The sequence below is a fragment of the Scyliorhinus canicula genome, chromosome 4, assembly GCF_902713615.1.
Source record: "Scyliorhinus canicula chromosome 4, sScyCan1.1, whole genome shotgun sequence".
In the NCBI taxonomy this organism is placed as follows: domain Eukaryota; kingdom Metazoa; phylum Chordata; class Chondrichthyes; order Carcharhiniformes; family Scyliorhinidae; genus Scyliorhinus; species Scyliorhinus canicula.
In genome coordinates, this window is record NC_052149.1 from 81,802,108 (window position 1) to 81,827,738 (window position 25,631).

The 25,631-nt window shown below is 45.5% G+C and overlaps 1 protein-coding gene across 1 annotated transcript in view; it reads right to left on the reverse strand.

Moving 5' to 3' along the window:
* Positions 1-25,631, reverse strand: part of lamc1 (laminin, gamma 1) — a 342,939-nt gene that overhangs the window by 95,643 nt on the left and 221,665 nt on the right. Inside the window, exon 3 of the mRNA XM_038794612.1 lies at positions 23,618-23,748. Coding sequence (XP_038650540.1) covers positions 23,618-23,748 — 131 coding nt within the window. The remainder of the gene's footprint in view (positions 1-23,617; positions 23,749-25,631) is intronic.

The window sequence follows — 25,631 nt, forward strand, 5'->3', positions numbered from 1 at the left end:
AATACATATAGAATAGACTGGGAGGCAGAATGACTGGACCAAGAGCAAAAATACTCTGATGAGATACTTCCGCTGGTGGCCATGAGCTGAGTGGTCGCACTAAAGATTGCTCTCTCTCATAGAAACTTCTGTTTGGACCATTTAACCCTGTCAAACAGGCACCAAAAGTGCAAAATGTTCCCCAGCTTAACCCCCATCTTACCACTTAATCGACAAGGATGCAGATAAGACAGCAACCAGGCCACAAAACCGGTAAAAGCAGAGAGGAAAACCTCAATCCCAGAACAGGGAGACCTGCAGGACGGCCCAGAACCGAACATGGCGGACACAACTGTGTCACCAACGCCGGCCCAGTCGATGATGGAGGGGCTGATGGAGTTTAACACAACAGAACTCCAGAAGCACAGAGCAGTGAAAGAGGACCACATAGTGGCATGTGGACCCCTATAAAGGAAGCAATGGGCAGAGCGGAGCGGAGACTGCGGGCCCAGGAGACAACGTTTGGGACCTGGAAAAGGCAGCCACGGACCAGGGGAAGCGGATTGTTACCCCCAAAGCCATGGCGGCAAGGTCAGTGATGGCGCAGAAGGGGAAGGTAGACGACCAAGGCAACAAATCCCACTGGTAGAACCTACAGATCGTTGGCCAAATGGGAAGGACACACCATTCGCTTGCATCAGGATATTGGAATGGACCTGGTCAAACAACAGGCAGAATTTAATGGGCCCAAAACCGCACTGTTTAAAAGCAAGGTGCAGTTTGGCGATATGTATCCAGCTAGACAATGGCTCACATACCGGGGTAAAGAATACTACATATGCCTTATGAATTAAGCAAGTCCATCCAAAAGAACGAGCTTGGAAAGAAGCAGTGAGGGAAAACAAACTTATTGCGGACTTTCACAGTCAAGGGGGGAAAAGGAGTAATTGTACTTGGGGACACAGAGGGGAGGGAGTGGGTGGAATCAGATGGGATGAATACAAGAAAATGTGTTTCCTGGGGGGGAGGAGGAGCCAGTACACTAGTGACAAGCTGGTGCACAGGAATGTTTTGGAGGGGGTGGGGGGTGTCCAACGCACCTCCCGGGAGGTAGCGCTTGGCAGGAGCTACAAACCAAGTGGGACAAGGGGCAAAAGGAGGGAGGGAGGTGGGGAGGGGAGCTAATGGGGGAGTGGGGACTGCAATGGCAGAAGAGCACGATGGGGGGGAGGGGGGATAGAATGTTGGTTACAACAGGTCACAGATGGAGATGGCTGGAAGGAGGCGGTAGCCATCTTGGATGGCCATGAACAGAGGGAAACCCCAGGGGTTAAGTATAGCTGACCTCACAGGAGAGGGGGGAAACCAGAAACCTCCCATTAGAATAGTCATTTCGAATGTGAGGGGACTCAATGGACTGGTGAAAAGATCCAGAGTCTGTGTCCATCTTAAAAGCCTGAGGGTCGACGTAGTCATTTTTTTTTTTACAGGATACACATTTAAGAGAGAAGGACCGACTGAGCTTAAGGAAAAGCTGAGTGGGACAGACATATCAGTGCTTTAACACAAGAATGAGGGGAGGCCATACTGTTCAGCAAAATATTATTTACAGCGATGAACACTGTGACAGACCCAGGGGGATGATAGGTATTGGTTCGCGGGATCCCAGAAAGGGCCCAGGTGGCACTTGTAAATATATCCTCCCAAACTGTGACAAGGCAGAGTTCATAAAAAAAACAATGGCAGGCTTTTGGTGGTGGCAATGATGTGCTGCGTGATCGAATCAAAGGTGGTTCTCCCTTGCGAACTTCAATTTATGTCCTTTTAACTCATAAATAGGAAAATAACAAAAAAAAAACCTCCACCCTCATCCTAAACGAACAACCAAAGAAATGTCCTCAAATCAGCCATGGAGCTAGAAAAATAGCAAGAGCAAAAGACGGGAGAGGAAGATCCAAACCTCAGAGCAAATAAACACAGAGCATGGAGGATGTGAGCCAACACGAACGCTGGCCCACCTACTGACAAGGGTAATGGATGGAGCTTTTTTCAATAGAGCTCCAAAAACACAGGATATCCATTAAGGAGGACCTCCTGTTGGCCATGAGGACGGCCATAGAAATCGCTTTGGCCCCCTTCAAAGCAGCGCTGGAAAGAAGGGAGCAGAGACTGGAGACCCAGGAGGTGACAGTGTGGGACATGAGAAAGCAACCACTGACCAGAGCAATCGGATTTCCTCACTCGAGGCAGAAGTGATAGGGTTGGTAACAACCGAGAGCTCTCAAGAGAATGGTAGAAGATCAGGAGAACAGGCCCACCGCAGATCTCGAGATCTAATCTTGATATTGTTTTTGGGGCAGATATGGAGGTACGGTGGCGCAGTGGTTAGTACTGCTGCCTCACGGCGCTGAGGTCCTGGGTTCGATTCCGGCCTCGGGTCACTGTCCGTGTGGAGCTTGCACATTTTCCCCGTGTCTGCGTGGGTGTCACCCTCACAACCCAAAGGTATGCAGGGTCGGTGGATTGGCCCACGCTCAGCCGCCCCTTAATTGGGAAAAAAAGAATTGTGTACTCTAAATTATTTTTAAATATATATATATTTTTGGGTAGATACCAGACAGAAGCAACTGGCAGGCAGATGGCACACTCCACTGAATGATGTCTAAAATCTACCCAGTGAACCCCAGGTCACAAGATGCACTTGGTTTATGATGTTCCCAATTTAGGTTTTGGAATTTGGACAAAGTCCACTGCAGGAATCTAGAACTAGAGAGACATTACCTTAAAACCAGAGCCAGTGTGTTCAGGAGAGATATTAGGAAAAACTTATACATGCATAGGGTGGTAGAAGTGTGAAACACTTCCACCAAATATCAAAGCTATCTCAATTAATATATTGAAATCTTTTGAAATAATTTGCTAAAATAAGTCTATTGAGGGATATGAAGTCAAAGATATAGGCACCCATTATCGGGATGCCTTGAGGGATTGAACTGTCTATTCCTGCTCCCAGGTTCCTAAACTGAGGACCAATTTCAAAATTAATCTACTCTAATTTTGCCAACTCAAACTGTTGGTCACAAGCACCTACAATGCATGGGAACTGATGCAGCAAATCATGGACATAAGATAATTTTGCATCTAAAATATCAATTGATGTTGACTGAGAGATCTGTTCTGATGGGGTTAAACTCATCTAAGAATACGAAATAATAGTTCAGGTGTTGCAATTCTAGTTCAATGGATGAAGTAAACAGACTGAATTTCAATAATTCCTTGCTTCACATGGCAACAATTCCTTTGCAGTAAGATTATAAATAAAACAAAATAAAGCCATAAATCACGTTGACTTAAACATGTTTTAAATGATCGATCATCTACATTACCTTTTCAGCCCAGGCCTGGAATGCGACACCCTAGCAATGTGTCAGACATAATCTGAACTGTCAGTGATATGAAGTGGTAATCTTAACAGGAAAAATAGTGGAAATAGGAAAAGAATGGGAGGTCAAAGAGCAGCTTCTGAAATGTTAAAAATGTTTTGACATTTTTAGATGAACACTTCATGTTACGTCAAACATGCAAGTTCTCAAAGTGATAAAGTAGTTGCTGGGCAACTACATCAGGTTTATGCACTGTCCCTGCAGCACTTGAATCTGGATTGCAATACAGCCGGGCAAAATGATTATCACCATTGATAGCTCAAGGGTCTCAAACACATGATATTGAACCCCCACCCCTCCCTAGTTTGTAAAGATGAGACTCCTGTACAAAAAATTCTCTACGAACATTCACTTTCTGTGATCAAAAGTAAAGAAAAAGAAGAACCCATATTCTAGATCAGTAAATTCAACTGCTTCGGCAAAGTTCAACTTGGGGAGACAAAATGTTACTCTACCTAAACTTGATACTGGTTGGCTGCCAAGTTATTGAAGTTTTCTAACGCACAGCAATGTAACATAGCTTTTCCCTTATTCAAAAGAGGGGGTTACAGTTAAGGAAAGAGTGAATTTGGATTACAACTGGCACTCTGATTGATGACTTGCAGACTGGAAATAAACAAGCCTCATCTCAAAGTGTTTTCAATCATTCACCAAAAAAAATGGAGAAACATTCGATGACCTGTATGAAAGAAACAATATCCAGCTCAGAACACACAAGGGTGTTTATTCAGGGTGACCCACTGTCCTGTATTTGTTAGGAATGTTCCATAATTCCACAGTTTGTCTCACTTCCCAATTTGTCTCTCCCTGGAATGCAATCTGTCCCTTATCTCGAGGGGGAAGACTGTGGGAGATTTTTGTGTCTTTGTCTTTTGCACAGGTACACTGAGCTTCTGCCTTTGGTCACAACATGGAGAAGGAGCATGGGGAGAGCAAGACTACTAACTAGATCAGCAGTGAACGTGCAAGCTAGTTTTTTTGAGAGATGGGATTATTCTCTTTTCTGCCACAAGCACAATTCCCCTCCCCCTGCTGTAGTGTCCCTTCTTTAGTTTCCAAAGAATTTATCACCCTGGTGTTGTTGTGACATCAATTGGGCAGTATAGGCATTGTTCGGAATACAACATTTAGGACTTGCTTAAAAAGTATCCAGTACTGCATAATTCGAGAAAATATCTAAGATATCTAAAGTTTGTTGCAGTCCCACCTCTTCTACCTCTCCCCCATTTACTGATCAGTCGCATTTCTTAAAAATAAAGGGGGGCATAAATGGAACACACAAACAGTGATTGTGGTAACTTTTGGAGAGGTTTATGTACTGGTGAAACTTGGGGAGGGTGACATTGCCTCATTTGATCACTGTTTTGCAGGACCAAGACAAACTAAAGTTTCCATGTCATCAGAACTCGATCACATCCTTCATAACTGTGCACGGCATCAATGGCAATGCCATGTTTCCCCTTACCTGCACCCAAATAAGAGGCAGTGACTGGCAATAACATAGTTTACTTTAAAGGTTGTTGCCTGCAGCACTTGTCAAAGACAACCATGTAAGGGGTACGGTGGTTAGCATTGCTGCCTACGGCGCTGAGGACCTGGGTTTGAATCCCGGCCCTGGGTCACTGTCCATGTGGAGTTTGCACATTCTCTCAGTGTCTACCCCCACAACCCAAAAGATGTACAGGGTAGGTGGATTGGCCACACTAAATTGCCCCTTAATTGGAAACAAAAATAATTGGGTACTCTAAATGTATAAATAAAAGCCAACTATGTAATACAAATGAGGCATCATTCCCTTCCTTCTCCAAGTACAGTTCCTGGCACTTACATAGTGCTCTTGGGTGTTAACAGTTCTCCACTGTGATGACTTCCGGCTGTGACCATGGCATGAATGGTCACATACACGGCAGCTCCTGCTTAAACTGGGTGGAATTTTGATGAAAAGGCTCGAGTAGTAGTTTCCCCCGGGAGTTATAGGTCTGCTGGTCACCAGACCCAGCAGAAAACAGTGAAAAATTTGGCTGAAAAGTTGAAACAGTCTTGTGCTGCAGCACAGCCTCTTTAAATATGCAGGCAGGGGAAGGGCTGATGCAAGCTGGAAGGTCCCAGATACAGGAACAGATGGCTTTTATCAAAGAGGAATTCCATAAACAGAGGAAAGAAATACGTGAGGATCATCCAAAGGCCATCGAAGAAGCTGTGGCCCTCCTGAAGGGTTCTCTGGAACGGGTGGAGAGGTGTTTGGAGGTGCAGGGGTCACAGATTTGGGAGATCGAAGGAGTGATCACGGACCACAGCGATCGTGTGGTGGCTCTGGAGGCGGAGGTGGGCCTCCTAGGAGACCTCTGTAAAATGTTGATGGCAAAGGTGCAAGAGTAGGAGAATACCTTGAGAAGGCAGAACCTGCGAATAGTGGGCCTGTCTGAAGGAGTGGAACGTGTGAGTGCCACGAGGTACGTCTCAAAGATGCTGGCGGGGCTGGTGGCAGAAGGGGTGCTAGATAAGGCGCCTGAAGTGGAACGAGGCACAGGTCCCTGAGGCAGAAGCAGAGAGCTGGGGAGCCACCGCGGGTGGTGAAAGTGAGACTCCACAAATTTGTGCAGAAAGAGATGATTCTGCGATGGGCCAGGGAGAAACGTACCTGCGACTGGGAGGGAAATAACATCCGCATTTATCAGGACACCGGAGCCAAGTTTACAAAGCGGCGAGCAGGTTTCAACAAGGCCACGGTGGTGCTGTACCGGTGGCAGATGAGGTTTGGGGTGCTCTACCCGGCGAAATTATGAGTGACGTTCGGAGGCTGGGCTGGGAGTATTACTTCAAGATCCCAGAAGTGGTTGAAGACTTCATTAAGAAGCATAAACTGGGTGAGAACTGAGTGGACAATGCTTGGGATACAGGGTGCTGGCACCTTGTAATGGTCGGGGACATGTTTGAAGTGGCTGTAGGGTATGGGGGATTTTAATCTGTTTTGGGTGGTGGGGGGTTTGCTGTTTAATACTGAGATTGTAAGAAGTTGTAGGGGTGAAACATTTATCGGGGGATGGATGTTCCCATCCTCCCCTCCTGTTTTATGGGACTGTTGGTGTTTAATATTTGTTTGTTTGCTTTTGGAGAAGGTAGAGGGTGTAATTAAGGGGGCGGGAGTTAAGTAGGGAAGATGACGGACGGTAGAGGGGATTGGAGGCTTAAGCCACCGGTAAGGTTTGTAACAGTAACATCAAGGGACTGAATGACCAGGACTTGATGGTGGAGTTAGCGAAGAGACAAGCAGCATTCGGCCAAGTAAAGGCGACACTATACAAGGGGGTGCGATTTGGTATGGTATACCCAGCAAAGCGGAGGGTGAAGTACAACACCCAAAGATTTTTAGTTTGAAACGGTGGAGGTGGCTGAGGCGTTCCTGAAGGCAGAAGGCTTGGGGCAGAAGTGAGGAGTGGAGCTGGAAGAGGGATCATGGACTGTGATTGAGGAGCTGGAAAATGTATAAATGTTATAACTTTCTTTTCATTGACCTGTACTGCAACTTACTTGACTTCACATTGTTATGGAATTTAACTTTTTATTTGGTTTGAGTGGCAAATTTTGTTGTTGTTGTTGTTGCGACAGTTATATATTATTTTATTGAATTGTATGGGTTAGATTGTTTTTTGTTTTTCTTCTGGGACTGGATGGGAGGGGACGGTATACATGGGTGGGGGGGGGGGGGGGGGGGGGGGGGGGGCGCTACCTAACTAAAGTCAGCTACAGAACGGAGGGGAGGTGAGAGGAAGGCTGCGGGCATTGGAGCCTGATTGGCAGGTTTCGATTGGCTTACAAGGCGAGCAGGAGGGAGGATCGATACTGGGTGCGATTTGTTCGAGGGGAAGTGCAGGGGGGATTCCGGGGGGGTTCGATGGTAATAATGGATAGGGGCAGGTCAGGCTCATGGGCAGGGCCCGGTGGTATGATGATGGTGAATAAGAAGGGGGGAGGGGTGGTTGAGAGACCCCCAGTTAGGATGGTCAAGTGGAACATGAGGGGGTTGGGAGGTCCAATCAAGAGGTCAAGGGCGCTTGCGCATCTTAAAAGTTTGAAGGCCGATGGAGCAATGCTGTAGGAGACTCACTTGAGGGTGAAGGATCAGGTGAGACTTAAAAAGGGCTGGATTAGTCAGGTGTTTCACTCTGGATTTGACGGACGGGCTCGAGGGGTAGCAGTAATAGCATGCAAAAGGGTACGGTTCCAGATGGAGAAGGTGGTTGCAGATCAGGGGGGGTAGATATGTGTTTGTGACAGGGGCACTGGTGGGGAGATTAGTAGTGCTGGTAAGTATATATGGTCCCAATTGGGACGATGTGGGATTCACAAAGAAGGTGTGTGGGGCCATCCCCGACTTGGACACACACTAACTGGGGACTGGAACTTGGTGCAGGAGCCAAAATTGGACAGGTCACGGCCGCACTCGCTGGTCTCGTCAGGGGGCGCGAAAGCGTTGGCTGGGCTAATGGTGGAAATGGGAGGGATGGTCCCTTGAAGGTTTTTGCACCCGTGGGAGCACGAGTACTCAATTTTCTCGGCGGTCCACAAGACGCTTGCGGATCGACTTTTTCACGGTGGGGAAGGCGCTGCTGGTTAGGGTGAAGAGGTCGGAGTACTCTGTAATTGCAATATCAGATCATGCTCCGCATTGGGTGGATATAGTACTGGAGAAGGGGGCAGTACAGAGACCGGGCTGGAAATTAGATGTGGGACTGTTGGGGACCCAGGGTTCTGTGACAAATTTGAAAAGTAATCGAGGAATGTGTAGATTTCAACTACACTTGTACCAAATTAATTTTTTCCAATTAAGGGGGAATTTAGCGTGACCAATCCACCTACCCTGTACATCTTCGGGTTGTGGGGGAAAACCCACGCAGACACGGGGAGAATGTGCAAACTCCACACGGACAGTGACCCAGAGCTGGGATCGAACCTGGGACCTCGGCGCCGCGAATCAGCAATGCTAACCGCTGTGCCACCGTGCTGTCCTGTAAAATCTTTCTTAAGCGATCTCTTAGTGACAGGTAGGGGTTCCAGTCCTAGACTTTGCAAGAATAATAAAACAAGCGATAGTGACTCAACACCATGTTTTGCATCACTCTTGGTTGCTAGTTTCTTACATTTATTTTGATGAGGCCCAAGATTCTCAAGCCTCTGGTACATCAACACAGAAGATCAGAAGTATGCCACATTGTAAAAAATAAATAAATTTAGAGTACCCAATAATTTTTTTCCAGAACCTGGGTCCTCGGCGGCGTGAGGCAGATGTGCTAACCACTGCGCCACCTTGCTGCCCTGAAGAATTATGCCACTTTAGTTTTGGGCATAATGAAAATTTAGACTATGCCAGTTTAAATTCAAAAGAACATTGTCAGAAGTGTAATAGTTTTGATTTTCTGCTACTTAGTGACCCCCTGCACTCTAAAATGATTCCAGGGATTTCAACCAGATTTTCAACCAAGAGCACTCTTGTGACACAGTTACTGTGAACAGGAACTACTGCTGCTACTGTACTGGGCAGCACGGTAGCATAAAGCTTAGCACAATTGCTTCATAGCTCCAGGGTCCCAGGTTCGATTCCTGGCTTGGGTCACTGTCTGTGCGGAGTCGGCACATTCGCCCCGTCTGTGCGTGGGTTTCCTCCGGATGCTCCGGTTTCTTCCCACAGTCCAAAGATGTGCAAGTTAGGTGGATTGGCCATGATAAATTGCCCTTAGTGTTGGTTGGGGTTACTGGGTTATGGGGATAGGGTGGAGGTGTGCGGTTGGGAAGGGTGCTCTTTCCAAGAGCCAGTGCAGACTCGATCGGCCGAATGGCCTCGTTCTGCACTGTAAATTCTATGAATTTATGCTGCTAACCTACAGGCAGCTTTATGGCTTTCAGCCAAGCTTTTTCTACAGGTTTGGCTGCTTAGTTTGGACGATGAGAAACTCCATTATAACACTGAGCCCAGGTCCTGGTGTTTGGCACCAGGTGCGCCCGTCACTCCGCCTCTCTCAGACCCTGTTAAAACGATCAGGCTTCATAACAGGCTTACACAGGCCAACGTATTGAAGATGAAAACACATTAAAAAAAAGAGGAAATGTAACCAATTTATGTACAATTCTCTGCAACAAACCTTCATGTCAACTCAAATAAATGGAACATGCATTTTAAAAAACTTTTATTATGCAAATTGGCAATGACAGTTTAAGTAATGCAAATTAAGTAAAGTCACCATAGGCCCAGATGGCCATAGGTTCCTTTGAAGGAGAGAGCTGACTGGTGGTGACTTAACCTGAGGATCACCGGCCCCGGTAATTAAGTAATGCAATCAAATGCTGGGATGCTAGGTTTTCTGAGGTATTTTCCACATATTCTTTGATTTATTTAATTCTTCAACTATTAGTGAGAAGAATTTGCAGTTAGTGGCGCTCACTATTGATGTCAAAGAAAGCTGTCCTCAAAGATCTGGTGATGTGTGCAACTGGAATTTTCCCTTTCTCTGCAGCCATCGGAGCAGGTGTGGACAGATTTAGATGGGCCTGAGAGGTGTGAATGGTGCAGAGACGGGAGTATGCACAGAGAAGGTGGTTTCAAGAGGAAGTGTGGAGGGTTCTGGGAAGGGGGGTAGTTGGCTGATGTCGACTAGGGGCAGGGTTGACTGCTCCTCAATGGGCGGGTCCATGCTCATGATTGACGGGGGGGGCGGTGAGAGAGACCCCCGATCTGAATGGTAACGTGGAACATACAGGGATTAGGTGGACTGGTGAAACATGAGAGTGTCTTTTTGCATTTGAATAGCTCGAGATGGTGCTGTTGCAGGAGACCCACTTGAGGGTGAAGGACCAGGTGAAGCTTCAGAAGGGCTGGGTGAGTCAGATGTTCCACTCAGGCTTTGATAGAAGGGACCAGGGGACAGCAATGCCAGTGGGTAAGAGAGTGAGGTTTCAGATGGAGAAGGAGGTGGCGGATCGTGAGGGGGGGCAGTTATGTTATGATGAGTGCTTTGGAGGAGAGGTTGGTAGTGCTGGTTAGCATGTATGCCCCGAATTGGGATGGTGTAGGGTTTATGACGAGGATAGGGGCTGTCATACCAAATTTGGATACTCATCGGTTAATTCTGCGTGGGGATTGAAATACAGGTGTTGAGTGGCACAGTGGTTAGCATTGCTGCCTACGGCACTGAGGACCCGGGTTCGAATCCCGGCCCTGGGTCACTGTCCGTGTGGAGTTTGCACATTCTCCCCGTGTCTGCGTGGGTTTCGCCCCCACAACCCAAAGATGTGCAGGGTAGGTGAATTGGCCACGCTAAATTGCCCCTTAATTGGAAAAAAATAATTGGGTGCTCTAAATTTATTAAAAAAAATACAGGCGTTGAATCCAAGGGTGGAACGGTCTAAGCCGCACTCGCTGACCCCCTCGGGTTGCGTTTATGAAGGTGTTGGTGGGGTGGGGATCTGTGGCAGTTTTTGCATTCACGGCGCAGGGTGTGTTCCTTCTTTTCGCCAGTGCATAACGCGCACTCAAGGATCGACTTCTTTATGATGGGGAAGCCGGTGTTGTCAGGAGAGAGAAAGGCACAGTACTCAGCGATTGTTATTTTAGATCATGCTCCACATTTGGTGGTCGTGGTCTTGGAGAAGGAGCATGCACACAGGCCAGCATGGAGTTTAGACGTGGGGCTGCTGGCAGATTCGAATTTTTGTGTAAAGATGGGAGTGATGATTGATGACTATGTGGGGTTCAATAGGGATGGAGAGGTCTTGCCGTTGGTGGTTTGGCAGACGGTGGTAAGGGGCGATATCATCTTATTTATGGCTCAAATGGATAGGGAGGAGCGACAGGCAGAGGAAATCTTGGATGGGGTGGGAGGTATGCAGAGGATCACACTCCAGAACTTCTAGTGTATAGAAAGGAATTGCAGGCATGGTTTGACCTCCTGTCCACAAGGAAAGAAGTAGGAGAGTTGAGGCGATCGAAGTGGGCCGTATATGAATATCGGTAGAAGGCCGGTCGCTTGTTGATGGGCCAGCTCCGCCAGCAGATGGATGCAAGAGAGATTGTTTGGGTCCGGAATGGTGCAGGAGAGTTGGTGTTGGTGCTGGAGCAGGTGAAGGTGGCGTTTGAGGACTTTTCTGAAAGGTTGTACAGGCCAGACCAGAGCCCCTGGGGTACGAGGCAGATTTGAGAGAATGTCCTAGAGTAGGTGAGGTGGAGAGGGCAGGGATGGAGGAGCCAGTGTGGATTCAGGAGGTTGAGGCGATAGGGAAGATGCAAACGAACCAGGCACCGGGGCCAGATGGGGTCCAGTGGAGTAAATGTTTTTGGATAAGCTGGTGCCCGTGTTGGTGGAGATGTTTGCGGATGCGGTGGCGAAAGGGGCACTCATGTAGACGATGGGAAAGGCATCCATTTTGTTGTTGCTAAAAAAGGATAAGTGGAGTATGGGTTGCACAGGTCAATATCCTGCTAAATGTGGATGCCAAGGGTGTTGCCACTTGGGTTGGAAGAGTGCCTTCCGCAGGTCATTGGGGAATATCGGTTCGTAAAGAGTACACAGTTATTTTTGAACGAGCGCCGTTTGTTAAACATGGTGCTCTCCCCGTCAGAGGGGAGGGAGCCGGAGATGGTGGTGGCGCATGGACGCAGTGAAGGAATTTGGCCATGTAGATTGGAGTTGCTGGTTTGCGGTGTTGGAGGGGTTTGCAATTGGGCCTAAGCTTGTGGCGTGGGTTAAACTGTTATACAGGGAACCTATTCTTTCTACGCTAAATCCTGGTTCCCACGCCTCTGCCAAGTTAGTCTAAACCCTCCCCTACAGCACTAACAACCATGCTCTGAACCCATCCAGCCTGTACAGGTCCCAACTCCCCAGCACCAGCCCCAACGTCCCAGAAATCAAAAGCTTTCCCCTGCATCACCTCTCTAGCCATACATTCTTCTGCTCTAACCTCCTATTTTTCTATTTACCTGGAGTAATCTGGAAATTACCATCTTTGAGATTCTGCTTTCCAATTTCTTTCCTAGCTACCTAAAATGTGTTTGCAATGGTATTGATATGGATCATAACCTCTGGCTATTTTACCCCCCTCCCCCCTTTCAGAAATCTGCAGCTGCTCAGTAATATTCTTGACTTTGGCACCAGGAAGCAACATGCCATCCTGGATTCATATCTGCAACAAAAATAAAACAAAACAAGAATACCCTAAATAGAGTCCTTTCATTTCTGAATTTGAATCAATAATACAAATATCGTATTTTAACAAGCCACAGGAAATAGACTTCTAGTTACGATCATAGAATGATATGCAGCACAGAAAAAGACCACTTCACCCTGTGGAAATCACAATCTTTATATTGAAGCCCATCATGCAAGTGAGGAGTGTAAGCATTTACATTGAGAGATCTTTATTTCATTTATCACTTACTGCTATACTGTAAGCCTCAATTTTTCTGAGCTGCAAAATAAATTACTAACAATTGCATTGCGCTATTATAAAAATATTAACAAACTTCATGAAATGATAAAATTCTAGGTCCTTAGTGAACTTTATTTTTATTCTTTCATGGGATGTGGGCTTCGTTGGGAAGGTCAGCATTTAATGCTCCTCCCTAATTGTCCTCGAGCTGAATGCCTACTGGGCCTTTCCAGAGGGCTGTTGAGAGTCAACCACGTTGCCATGGGCCTGGAGTCACGTGTAGCCCAGACCAAGTGATGGCAGCAGATTTTCTTCCCTAAAGCAGTGTTTTTCAAACTTTTTTTCCAGGGACCCATTTTTACCAACCGGCCAACCTTCGGGTCCCACGCCAGCCGACCGTCGGGACCCACGTTGCCCAAACTCCGTGGCCCACCATTTTCGCTAACCTCTAATGTGACATGTGAGCCTGCTTGGTCCTCATGATCTCACTTGTTTTGTCATTCAATGTTACATTTCTGGATGGGTTATTCATCAGACGTCCTGGAGCTCACACCAGCATTGCAGGGTCCTGTTGTGGACTCTCCTGCACAGCTCACACCACCACTGCTTTGTCCTGCTGTGGATTCTCCTGAGCCACTCACTTTTAGTTCAGTTTAGTTCGGAGATCCTGGCCTGTTTAGCTTTTCACAGTAACTTCTTGCAGTGTAAATGTAAGCCTACTTGCGACAATAAAGATTATTCTTATTATTCCTTATTGCAAAATGATTCATTTTAAATTTTTCAGTCCTGCTGCTCGTTTACTGCTGACAAAATGGAGGAATCGCAATCGCACCCAGAGAACGTGATGTCAGTGTTCGAGGCGCATGACCTGCTCCCTGCTTCGGGCAGAAAGACTGATTGAATTTTTTGAAAAATCTTCCGGAGTCATGGCACTGATGTCAGGAGGAGGCGGTGCTTCTCGCTGGACTCCGGGCATTCGAAATGACGAGTGGGCATGCATGCGCAGTGCGCCTTAATTTTTAAAGCGAGTCGCGCCCGTCATTTTTAAAGCTAGCTGCTGCGGCCATTGCGCGTTAATTCCTGCGATCAGGAACGTTGTGATGGATGGCTCCGCAACCCTCCCGACACCCGGCCGTGACCCCGCCTTTGAAAATGACTGCCCGAAAGGACATTAACCAATGAGATGGGTTTTTACAACAATTGATGATAGCTTCATGATTACCATTACTGAAACTAGCTATATACACAAGATTTATTAATTGAAATCAAATTCCACCAGCTGCCATGGTGCGATTTGAACCCACATCTCCAGAGTACTAGGCTGGGTCACTGGATTACTCGTCTCATGACATCACAACCACACCATTGTCCCCAGCTGCATCTTGACATATACTGATGTTATGGAGTAGCTGGGATTATTTCCAAGATCACTCCTGCATCATATGGCCGAAACTAGTTAAATATGTCTGGCGTAAGGCAGTACTTCTATTCACCGACACTAGGCTTCCAAGGAAAATCAGTTCTAACATGCAGACTGTAATATTGCACTGTCCATAACACTTAACATATCTAAAATAATGCAAGATAAAGGGGGGAGGTGATTTTCTACACCCTTGCCTGGAGGTGGCCCACCTCTGGTCCTGCTGCTGTCAATGGGATTTCCCATGGGTTTTCAGGCGATGGGTGTTTCGTCATCGGCAGGACCGGAAGATCCCACTGGAGAGAATGGCTGGAAAATCCTCTCTCATAGGATAAACAGTGTGGATGTTTTCCGGAGATGTTGCTTTGAAAGTTTTTGAGCTTTTTAAGCAAGGCAGACATTTTTCCTGGGAAGATTTCCAATCCAAAACCTCTGTACCATATCTACTTGAGATCTTAAAACAACATACCTCCCATTAAAAATAATCAATCTCCCTTCATCCCCAGCTATATTTAGTTAGTTAGTGGGAGTAGCAGTAGAGAATGCATAAAAGCTACAGCACAACCCCAAACTAAATCCAAAAATTAACTAGGGTTCTGCCAACTGGTACGTGACCAGCTTGGGAAAGTGCACTGCATGGACACATAGGAAACATCAATGTTTTAACAGACTATCAGCAATCAACATCTAGTCTCATGTACGAAATATGCCAAGTTTTGTTATGTGAAACATCAATATTGTACCTTCACATATATCAAGAATTTGATATTCTGCAACAATCCTGGAGCACATTTCCAACTTTTCGACAATCCTAGCAACATCTATTAAAGTTAACTCTTTGTTCCCATCTGTTTTTTAAAAAAAATCCATGTTGCATTCTACATGTCCTTTTACACCATACACTGGAAATGTTTGCAACAAGAATCCCATGATGCACCTTACCTACCACCTTTTAAACATAAACATATCTACTGCATTCCCTTCAACAGAAGGTGGTTATTTGGCTCAACATACTGGGGTTGGCTCTTAAGTAAAACAATTTAATTATTCTCACTCCGTTGTTGTTTCTCCTTAGCCCTTCGAATGTCACCATTGAATCTGCTGCCACCACCTTTTTAGGAATGCGTGCCAGATCACCGTGTCTTACAGGATAAAGAAAAAAGGTTCTCATGCCACCTCTGATTCTTCTGCCAATCACCCTAAGCTGAGCCTACTGGTTACCAAAAACCTCATCTACTCTACCAAAATTGTTCATTATTCTGAACACTTCTTTCAAATCTCCATTTAACCTTCCCTGTTCCAAGGATTAAAACCTCAGTTTCTCTTGTCACACCACTTCAAAGAAGAGTAGGGGAGTTGCCCTGGCCAATATTTATTCTTCCATCAACATCACAAAATTAACTGGTCATTATCACATTGCTGTTTCTGGGAGTTTGCTAAGTGCATATTGGCTCTCTCGTTTTCCACATTACAACAGAGACCACATTTCAAGGCTGTAAAGCACTTTGGTGAGAATCTGCTATTTGCAAAAAGTGCCATACATGATGACTTCTATATATGTCTGTTCATCTGTCTGTGTCGTCTTGATGTCTGTCATGAACTTCTTCAATGGTTGCTACATTTCTGAGTTTATTCTTGGCTTTGAAGTTATATCCTGTACATCCATTTTCAGGTGATAGATGCAAAAAAAAGAGCATCGCGGAACCATGTCAGATGTTGTTGAAACCACATCTGGAGTATTATGTCCAGTTTTTATTTGGGAAAGGTTGTGGTGGTATTGGAGGCAGTTCAGAGGAGGTTTACCAGATTGATTCCGGGTATGAAAGGGTTGACGTACGAGGAGCGATTAAACAGTTAGGCTTATGTGTGCTGGATTTTAGAAGGATGAGAAGGGATCTGATCGAGGTGTATAAAATACTAAAAGGGATTGATAAAGCAAACATAGACCAAATGTTCCCCCTTGTGGGGCAATCTAGAACCAGAGATCACGGATATAGGTTGAGAAGCAGTAGATATAGAACTGAGATGACGAGGAACTACTTCTCGCAGAGGGTGGTGAATTTGTAGAACTCACTGCCCCAAAGTGCGGTGGAATCGGAGTCATTAAATGGTTTCAAGAGAGAGATAGATATATTTCTGATAAAAAATGGGTTAAAGAGACATGTGCAACAGGTGGGGAGGTGGATTTGAGACCAGGAAGTGATCAGCCATGATCCGATTGAATGGCGGAGCATGCCCGAAGGGCTGAATTGCATATGTCTGCTCCTACTTCCAATGCTCTTAAAGCCCTTCAGTCTAAAAAACAACTTCACCATGAGTATTTGATTTCTTTAGCTAGTTTTGTATCATGTTACCACTGTCCCTTTAATCTAGCTCACGAGTCTATAATTGGCATTTCGTCAATGTGTTTTGAAAGTCAACTAACACATCAACCCTCTCTGTTCCTTCAAAGTACTCAATCAAGTAGGAAAAATTTATTGCCCTTAAACAAATCATGTATCAGGGCGACACAGTGGCACAGCAGTTAGCACTGCTGCCTCACGACGCCAAGGACCCGGGTTCTATTCCAGCACTGGGTCACTGTCCGCGTGGAGTTTGGACATTCTCCCTGCGCCTGGAGGTGCATTGGCCACGATAAATTGCCCCTTAATTGGAAAAAAAAGAATTGGGTACTCTAAATTTAAAAAAAAAAAACAAATCATGTATCAGTCCATAATTCACCAAGCGCCAATTAATTTTGAAGGATTACTGTCTCCAAAGATTTCTCAATCATTGACATTAAACTATCTAATTGGTCACTTCTCACTTCTGGTGGCGGCTATGAAGGAGTAGGTCGCACATTTGGTGGCTCCCGCTCGGGTCAGACCTTTGGACCTTCCCCCTCAATTTTTTAATCGGACTTAATTTGGAAAATTGATGGTAGAGGCAATTGTTGATTAGATTCCCACAGCGGTGCATGACGTGACGGTCTAGAAGTGCTCGCAAAGTGAGAAACAGATGAACAGAGAAGGCTTGGGCTGAAGCTGCAGCGGGAGAAAGCATGGCGGATGACTGGAGTCCTGGATTGTCGACGCAGTGGTCAACAGAGCAGCTGATGCAATTTATCCAGGAGGGTTTCGGGGACAGGAACCTGGCTGGAGACTCAGCAGGGGTGAATAAGGCGTTCAAGGAGTTTTACAGTAGGCCGTTTGGGTCGGAACCCTCAGCTGGCCGGAGGGGATGAGGCACTTCCTAGGGGGGCTGGATTTCCCGAAGGTGGACAGGGGGCTGGTAGAAGGGCTGGGCGCCCCGATTGGGTTGGAAGAGATAGCGGAGGGTCGGAGGGCCTTGCAGTCGGGTAAAGCCCCGGGTCCAGACGGGTACCCAGTGGAGTTTTATAAAAATTTCTCTGGGATATTGGGGCCGCTGTTAATGAGGACATTCAACGACGCAAGGGAGTGTGGGGTGCTTCCTCCGACGATGTCACAGGCCACAATTTCATTGATCCTGAAGTGGGACACGGACCCGGAGCTGTGTGGGTCCTACAGGCCGATATCCCTATTGAATGTAGACGCCAAACTGCTGGCCAAAATCTTGTCCTCTGGGATTGAGGATTATGTTCCAGACATTATTGGGGAGGACCAGACGGGGTTTGTTAAGGGAAGGCAGTTGGTGGCCAATGTAAGAAGGTTGTTAAATGTGATCATGATGCCCCGGAAGGTAGGGAGGTGGAGGTAGTGGTCGCAATGGACGCAGAGAAGGCTTTTGATCGAGTGGAATGGGAATATCGGTGGTAGGTACTGGGACAGTTCGGATTTGGGCGGGGCTTTAATGACTGGGTCAGGTTGCTGTATCAGGCTCCTGTGGCGAGCTTGCGGACGAATAGGACGGCATCGGACTATTTTAGCCTGCATCGGGGGACGAGACAGGGATGCCCCCTCTCCCCACTGTTGTTCGCATTAGCCATAGAGCCGCAGGCAATTGCACGGAGAGCCTCAAGGGACTGGTCCGGGAGAGGGGGGGCGGGGGTAGAATGGAACACAGAGTCTCGCTTTAAGCAGATGACCTGCTCCTGTACGTATCAGATCCATTAGAGGTGATGGAAGAAATTATGAGGATTCTGGGGAATTTGGCCGGTTTTCGGGGTATAAACTAAATATGGGGAAAAGTGAGATGTTTGCGGTCTAAGCAAGGGGACCGGAGAAGCGACTGGGGGAACTGCTATTTAGAGTGGTAGGGGGAAGCTTTCGGTACCTAGGCATCCAGGTGGCGCAGGAATGGGAACGGTTGCACAAGCTAGATCTGGCCCGACTAGTTGACCAAATAAAGGACGGTTTTCAGCGGTGGGATGCGCTCCCGTTGTCACTGGCTGGGAGGGTGCAGATTGCGAAAATGACGGTCCTCCCGAGATTCCTGCTGGTGTTTCAGTGTCTCCCCATCTTTATTCCACAAATTAAAAAAAAACTGGTCAATAAGATAATCACTAGCTTTGGATAGGCAGGTAAGACCCCGCGAGTAAAAAAGGGAGCAGGAATTGAGAGGATGGGGGTATGTTTATAGAGGGGAGCTTTCCTAGCCTGAGGGAGCTGCAGGAGAAATTTGAATTTTCGAGGGGAAACAAATTTAGGTACCTGCAGGGGCAGGACTTCCTATGTAGGCAGGTTTCAACCTTCCCGCTCCTACCACCAAGGGGGATACAGGACATGTTAGTTTCCAAAGTGTGGGTGGGAGAAGGGACGGTCTCTGACATTTACAAGGAACCCATGGGATCAGGAGCTGAAGCACAGGTGGGAAGAGGAGTTGGGAGGAGAAATAGAGAATGGCCTCTAGGCAGACAGGTTGAGCAAAGTTAACGCGTCCACAACATGCGTCAGGCTCAGCCTGATACAATACAAGGCCGTTCACCGGGCTCACATGACAGTGGCCTGGTTCTTTGGAGTAGAAGATAGGCAAGGTGTGCGGGAGGGTCAGCGAACCATGTCCACATGTTCTGGACATGCCCAAAGCTTAGGGGATTCTGGCAGGGGTTTGCGGATGTCATGTCCACGGTGTTAAAAACAAGGGTGGCAATGAATCCAGAGGTGGCGATTTTCGCAGTGTCTGAAGATCCGGGAATCCAGGAGGAGAAAGAGGCAGACGTTCTGGCCTTTGCTTCCTGGTAGCCCGGAGACAGATATTATTAGTTTGGAGGGACTCAAATCCCCCGAAGTCAGAGACCTGGCTATCTGACATGGCTAGCTTTCTCTGTTTGGAGAAAATCAAGTTCGCCTCGAGAGGGTCAATGTTAGGGTTCACCCGAAGGTGGCAGCTGTTCGTCGACTTCTTTGCGGCAAGAAGGGAGTGGGGGGGGTGGGGGGATGGAGGTTAGATTAGTTTAGAGTAAGGGGTTAGTAAAGGTGGGACCTGTAAGGGAGGAAGACGGCTTCTGCACTATGTTTATAAAATTCATGTACATTGTTCATTTTGTAAAACCATAAATACCTCAATAAAATGTTTATTAAAAAAAATAATTGGGCACTTCTTCATACCTTAGCTTTTTAACAAAATGTGTCCTCAATTAACCCATTAATTTCCAAAGTCTCACTGATTTACGAGCTTGGTCACAACTACCGTTGAAAGAAAACCTATCATTCACACTCCCATTACTTTACGTCGAATGGTACAATGATGCAGATTTAGGAGAGAGTGACAGAGAGAACCAGAGACAGTCAGATAACATGTTGAAAATTTGAGCCATACTGGAAACCACCCAGAAAGCCACATACATCAGAGACGCACAAGACACAGGCACATTGATATACCAAATAGGTAAATACACATGCTTACAGACACCCATGTTTATATAGCATCGATACACCTGCCTGTGTCAATTTTATATATTTCAGATAACCAAAGAATAAGATAAATTGAGAGAAACACTGCTGCTAATTGTGCGCTTAAAACGTCATCGCATAAAAGGCTACGGACCAAGTGCTGGGGAAAGCGATTAGAATAGGTAGGCGCTTGATTGCCGGTGCAGAGGTGATGGGGCGAAGAGACTCTTTCTGGGCTGCAAAGCTCTATGACTTTGCGACGATTTAGTTTGTAATTATCTGGTTCATTGTTCCCTTCCTTCATGAACAGAGATGTGATGCCTCCCCCAGCAAAATTATCATATCCAAACAGGATTGGGAAAAAAAATCAATCTTGCACCTCAGCTGTTCTTTGTTCCTTTTTAGCATACATACATTGAGTTATGCTAATTTCTTTTCAATAGTTATTTCCTCAATCTTCCATGTCCTTCTCCACTACACTTACACCGTCTACCATTACTTCTGAAATGCAATATGCTTAACAGCTTTAGCAGACATTCATCCTCCATAGCTAATTAACTCCCTCTGTAACATGTGGACACTTCCTTTTTCGCAGTTCTTTTGCTTTTTTGTTTTATATGTCCCCTTTAGATTCCTTTTAAACACTTCAATGTCTTTCTTTTTAACCTCCTTTTTACTTTTTTCTATATTTCACAATTCTCTTCAATACGAGTTGCACTAATTTTCTTATATTCCTCACTTTTAAAATTATGTTTATTTTTAATATCTGTAAGCACAAATATCCCCGTTGATACTTATATATTGCCTACTTTGCCTATATTTCTGTGCAATTGATTTGACCTAAATCCCTTATTTCTCTAAATTTCACATGTTCCTGTTAATTCATTATCTTTTTGTTTTCAGAGTTGAATCTAATTCCATTGTGCTAACTTTTAAACAATTGTTCTCTTAGAACATAGAACATAGAACAGTACAGCACAGAACAGGCCCTTCGGCCCTCAATGTTGTGCCGAGCCATGATCACCCTACTCAAACCCACGTATCCACCCTATACCCGTAACCCAACAACCCCCCCCCCCCTTAACCTTACTTTTTTTAGGACACTACGGGCAATTTAGCATGGCCAATCCACCTAACCCGCACATCTTTGGACTGTGGGAGGAAACCGGAGCACCCGGAGGAAACCCACGCACACAGGGGGAGGACGTGCAGACTCCACACAGACAGTGACCCAGCCGGGAATCGAACCTGGGACCCTGGAGCTGTGAAGCATTTATGCTAACCACCATGCTACCCTGCTGCCCCCGCATTATTCTCATTATTTGCCTACATTTATGCAAATAAGAGCAGGAAAACAAACGGGAACATTGACAGATGAAGTGGCAAAATGGTAGCAGCTGGAGTTCAATATGGGGAAGTATAAGGACATCAGATTTGGATCCAAGACAGACAAATCAGAATATTTACTTCATGGCAAGAGATGAGAAAACGTGGAGGAGCAAATGTGTCATCAGGTACACAAAAGCTAGTGTTAAGGTGTAAACAAAATTACTGGAATGTTGGTCTTCATCTTTACTAGGTTGGACATGCTTCAGGTGCTTGCTCAGACCTCATTCAGAGTACCAGGTTAAATATTGGGCATTGCATCTTAATATAGGTTATATTTTATATACTTGCCTTGGAAGAGTACAGAGTAGATTCACAGAATGATACCATGACCTAAAGCAGTGTTCTTCAAACTTTTTTTCCAGGGACCCATTTTTACCAACCGGCCAACCTTCAGGACCCAACCTGCGCGACCCATGCCGGCCGACCTGCACGACCCACCATTTTCATAGAATTTACAGTACAGAAGGAGGCCATTCGGCCCATCGAGTCTGCACCGGCTCCTGGAAAGAGCACCCTACCCACGGTTAACACCTCCACCCTATCCCCATAACCCAGTAACCCCACCCAACACTAAGGGCAATTTTGGACACTAAGGGCAATTTATCATGGCCAATCCACCTAACCAGCACATCTTTGGACTGTGGGAGGAAACCGGAGCACCCGGAGGAAACCCACGCACACACGGGGAGGATGTGCAGACTCCACACAGACAGTGACCCAAGCCGGAATCGAACCTGCGACCCTGGAGCTGTGAAGCGATTGTGCTATCCACAATGCTACCGTGCTGCCCTCTTACCTCTTACCTCGTTTGCTCCCGACAAAAATAGAGGAAATGGTTTTGGGTCCCTTTGGCCCTTGTACACGCTCCTCCAATAGAACCTGTTGAATGAAGGTGAAGCCTTCCGGTGTTGGAAAGTATGGAGTCTCCATCTGTCCAAAGTTCTGCATTTTTTCCCTATAAAATGTTATCAAATAATACGCCCCGAACTTGTAAAAAATAAAATGAATAAAATAAATGAATAAAACTGCCCCGAACTTGTAAAACAAAAAGCTGCGGCCGTTTTTTAAAAAAGCGGCCGCACTGCGCATGCGTGCCCCATCATCGGCACGCATGCGCATTGTTTTGTGGCCATTTTGAAGGTCGCTTGCAGCCAGCGTTATTAACAGCTGGCTGCTGTGGCTGTTGCACGCAGATTTGCGCGATTGGGAGCGCCGCGACGGATGGCTCCTGACACCCTCACCTCCTGACACCCGCACCCCGGAGTTTGACAATGCCTGACCTAAAGCACAGGTTGCATAAACATGGCTTGCATTCCCTCAGTTTTTAAGATTGGTCTGATACAGATATTTAAAATGGTGAATTTGATAAGGTAAACAGGGTAAACAGACAAAACTATTGTCCCCTGGTGAGAAACCCAGAAGTGGGGATAATTAAAATTAGGTCATTCAGGAGCTATATCAGGAAGCATATGAAGGATAGTGAAAATACAGAACTCTGTCCCCTGAAGGAGTAAGTGCTGAGTCAAGTTAATCTTTCAAGTCTGGGTATTGACAAACCTCTGTTGCATGTAGCCTGTCCCTTCTAGTGTCCAGTACATTGCAAGTTATACTTGCGAAACTGTACGAGCTGTATCTTGAAAGGGAAAGCTAATGAACAGCCTTTACAGTGCCATATGCATTGTTGCACAGCCACGGCCATGCACACAAACAATTTGCCTCCTGATGTTTAATGGAAAACAACTCACAAAGGAGCTTTCAAGATTTGACAATCTAGAACGACACTGATCTTTTTTAAAGGTCAAAACCACTCAAACACGCATTAGTTTGCTAATCTGCAGTGTTTTCTGAATTTTCTTTTAAGGAAGGAAATGAACCATCACAAGATAATCTAAACATACTGAAGATATTTAAAGCATTTGAAATATCAGGCCCACAGAAACCCCAATGCCAATACCACTTCTATCTCCTTTACAATCTATTGCACACTGGCATTCATTTCAATTGTTCCGCCAGGTTTTAGATTATCAATGCCAGAGTAACTTTGGTGCCCGACAATAAATTTCAGTGACAGGGAACGAAGAAAAGCAGCACAACTCATGCAATTGCATGAACCTGAATTCACCAGCAGGTTTTAAAAAATAAATGTGAAAATTAAGGAAACATAAAAGTACCTTCCACCAACTGCAAAGTCTGAAATAGCATAATAGTAGGACTTCAGAACCTTCGGGTCATTAAAAACCTCGTCTCCAAAGGTGTTCAACCTATTCAAGCTCACTTTGATGGCAGTTGCCGTAACCCATTCCTGTAAAAGAGCAAACAATAACCAGGTTAGCACAATGAAACCAGTAGAAATAGTCACTGGAGTCTTAAAAATATGCACCAGGGAACATCTAGTAAATCAATGCACATTGCAAAAACACTATTACACTTGGCACAATAATGCATCCAGAAAAGTGTGGATGAAACACAAAAGGTACCCTAGAGCATCAGATATTATTTGAATTTATTAAATTGTAATTTAAATGCAACTAATTTTGTGCTTTTATATTAAAAGTTGCATGATGCGTCATCAAACCATAAACTAGTTCTTTAAAAATTACAATTTATTTACACAATGAACAGAAGAGATCTTCCCCAATGACTAGTCCATTGAACATAGAACAGTACAGCACCGTACAGGCCCTTCAGTCCACGGTGCCAACCATCTACCCTAATCTAAGATAAACCTAACCTACACCCCTTCTATTTACTGTGGTCCATGTCCCTGTCCAAGATAGAACATAGAAACATTGATTATGCTGATTTTGAGAAATTTTTGTAAATTGTATACAGTGCAAATTAAACCGGGGTGAAAACTCTTCTTCCACAAATCACTAAAATATTGCAGACCAAATAGAATTATCAACAACTATAATTTAAAATTTTCAATGCAAGTATAAACTGGGAAAAATAACTTTGGAATTTTCACAGCGTCCTTTCCAGACGTGCCACTGGTGTGCAAAGTAAGATAAGTATTCTTATAAATCACTGTGTTTACTTGGCCAGAAAAAAATAGTTCAGTCATTAAGATATGCAAAGAGGATATTCAAAAAATGGCACATTGCAAAACCAACTTTAATCCAAGGAATTGAAAGGGGAGTAGAGGATATGTACAAATTAGGATGTTTTATGTTTTGCAATAGAGTCATTGACCCATACAGAAGGGTTTGGGTTTCGCTCCAAATCTCATCAAATTTTGTTCAGCTGTTGCTAAAAGATGAAACTATACTTTGAAAACCCATCATCTGTGTTTGTATAGATTATATGGTGACTGCCAATAGCATATTAAACAACATATTTTGGAAACTCGGAAACCATGCGGCAAGTCAGGTTTTACTGAGTTTTGTCTTACTGATGTCTCTGTCTAACACAATAGTTTGGTATTCCCGCAGTTACTATTCCTTAAAGTTATTTCAGACCTATTGAATTAATCTACCAATTCTGCACACCAAATATGTTGCACATTGCTGCTCATGTATGATTCTTAAACTTATCCAGATGGTCATAATTAAAATCAATATTCTCCTGTAGTATTTCCAGAATTTTAGCTTTACTCCAGATTTCCAGCATTGCAGTACTTTTATATCATCTTATTTGAATTGTATTGCCTGAGGTCTGCACAGTAGCTGGTGACATATGTAGTTTCAATTACATGCAAATCAATCGGAATGCAGATTTTAAACCTGGTATGCAGAAGCATGAACCATGGTACAGAACTCAAGTTTTGAAGAACAATTGGTAACATTTTATATTGACAACAGGAGTTGACATATCCGATTAACAGGGAACCATTTTCCATTCAGCAAATCTCACAAACACCAACTTGATAACCGCTGCCCACCTTTTTGCAGTAAACTGTTGCGATCTGGAATGCACTGCCTGCACTAGTTGGTGAAGCTGATTCAATGGTAACTAAGCTATGAGGAGGGGAGTAGAACTGTTTTTTTTGCCAAAATAGGTCACACAATAGGTCAGTGGTAGCCTGCGGCCCTTGGGGGGGGGGGGGGGGGCGGGCACATGCAGCCCCATCAAGATTCGGTGTGTGGCGCACAAGACTTTTTGATGACTGTTGGGCGGCACAATGGTTAACACTGCTGCCTCTGCCGCTGAGGACGCATGTTCGATCCCAGCCCCGAGTCACTGTCC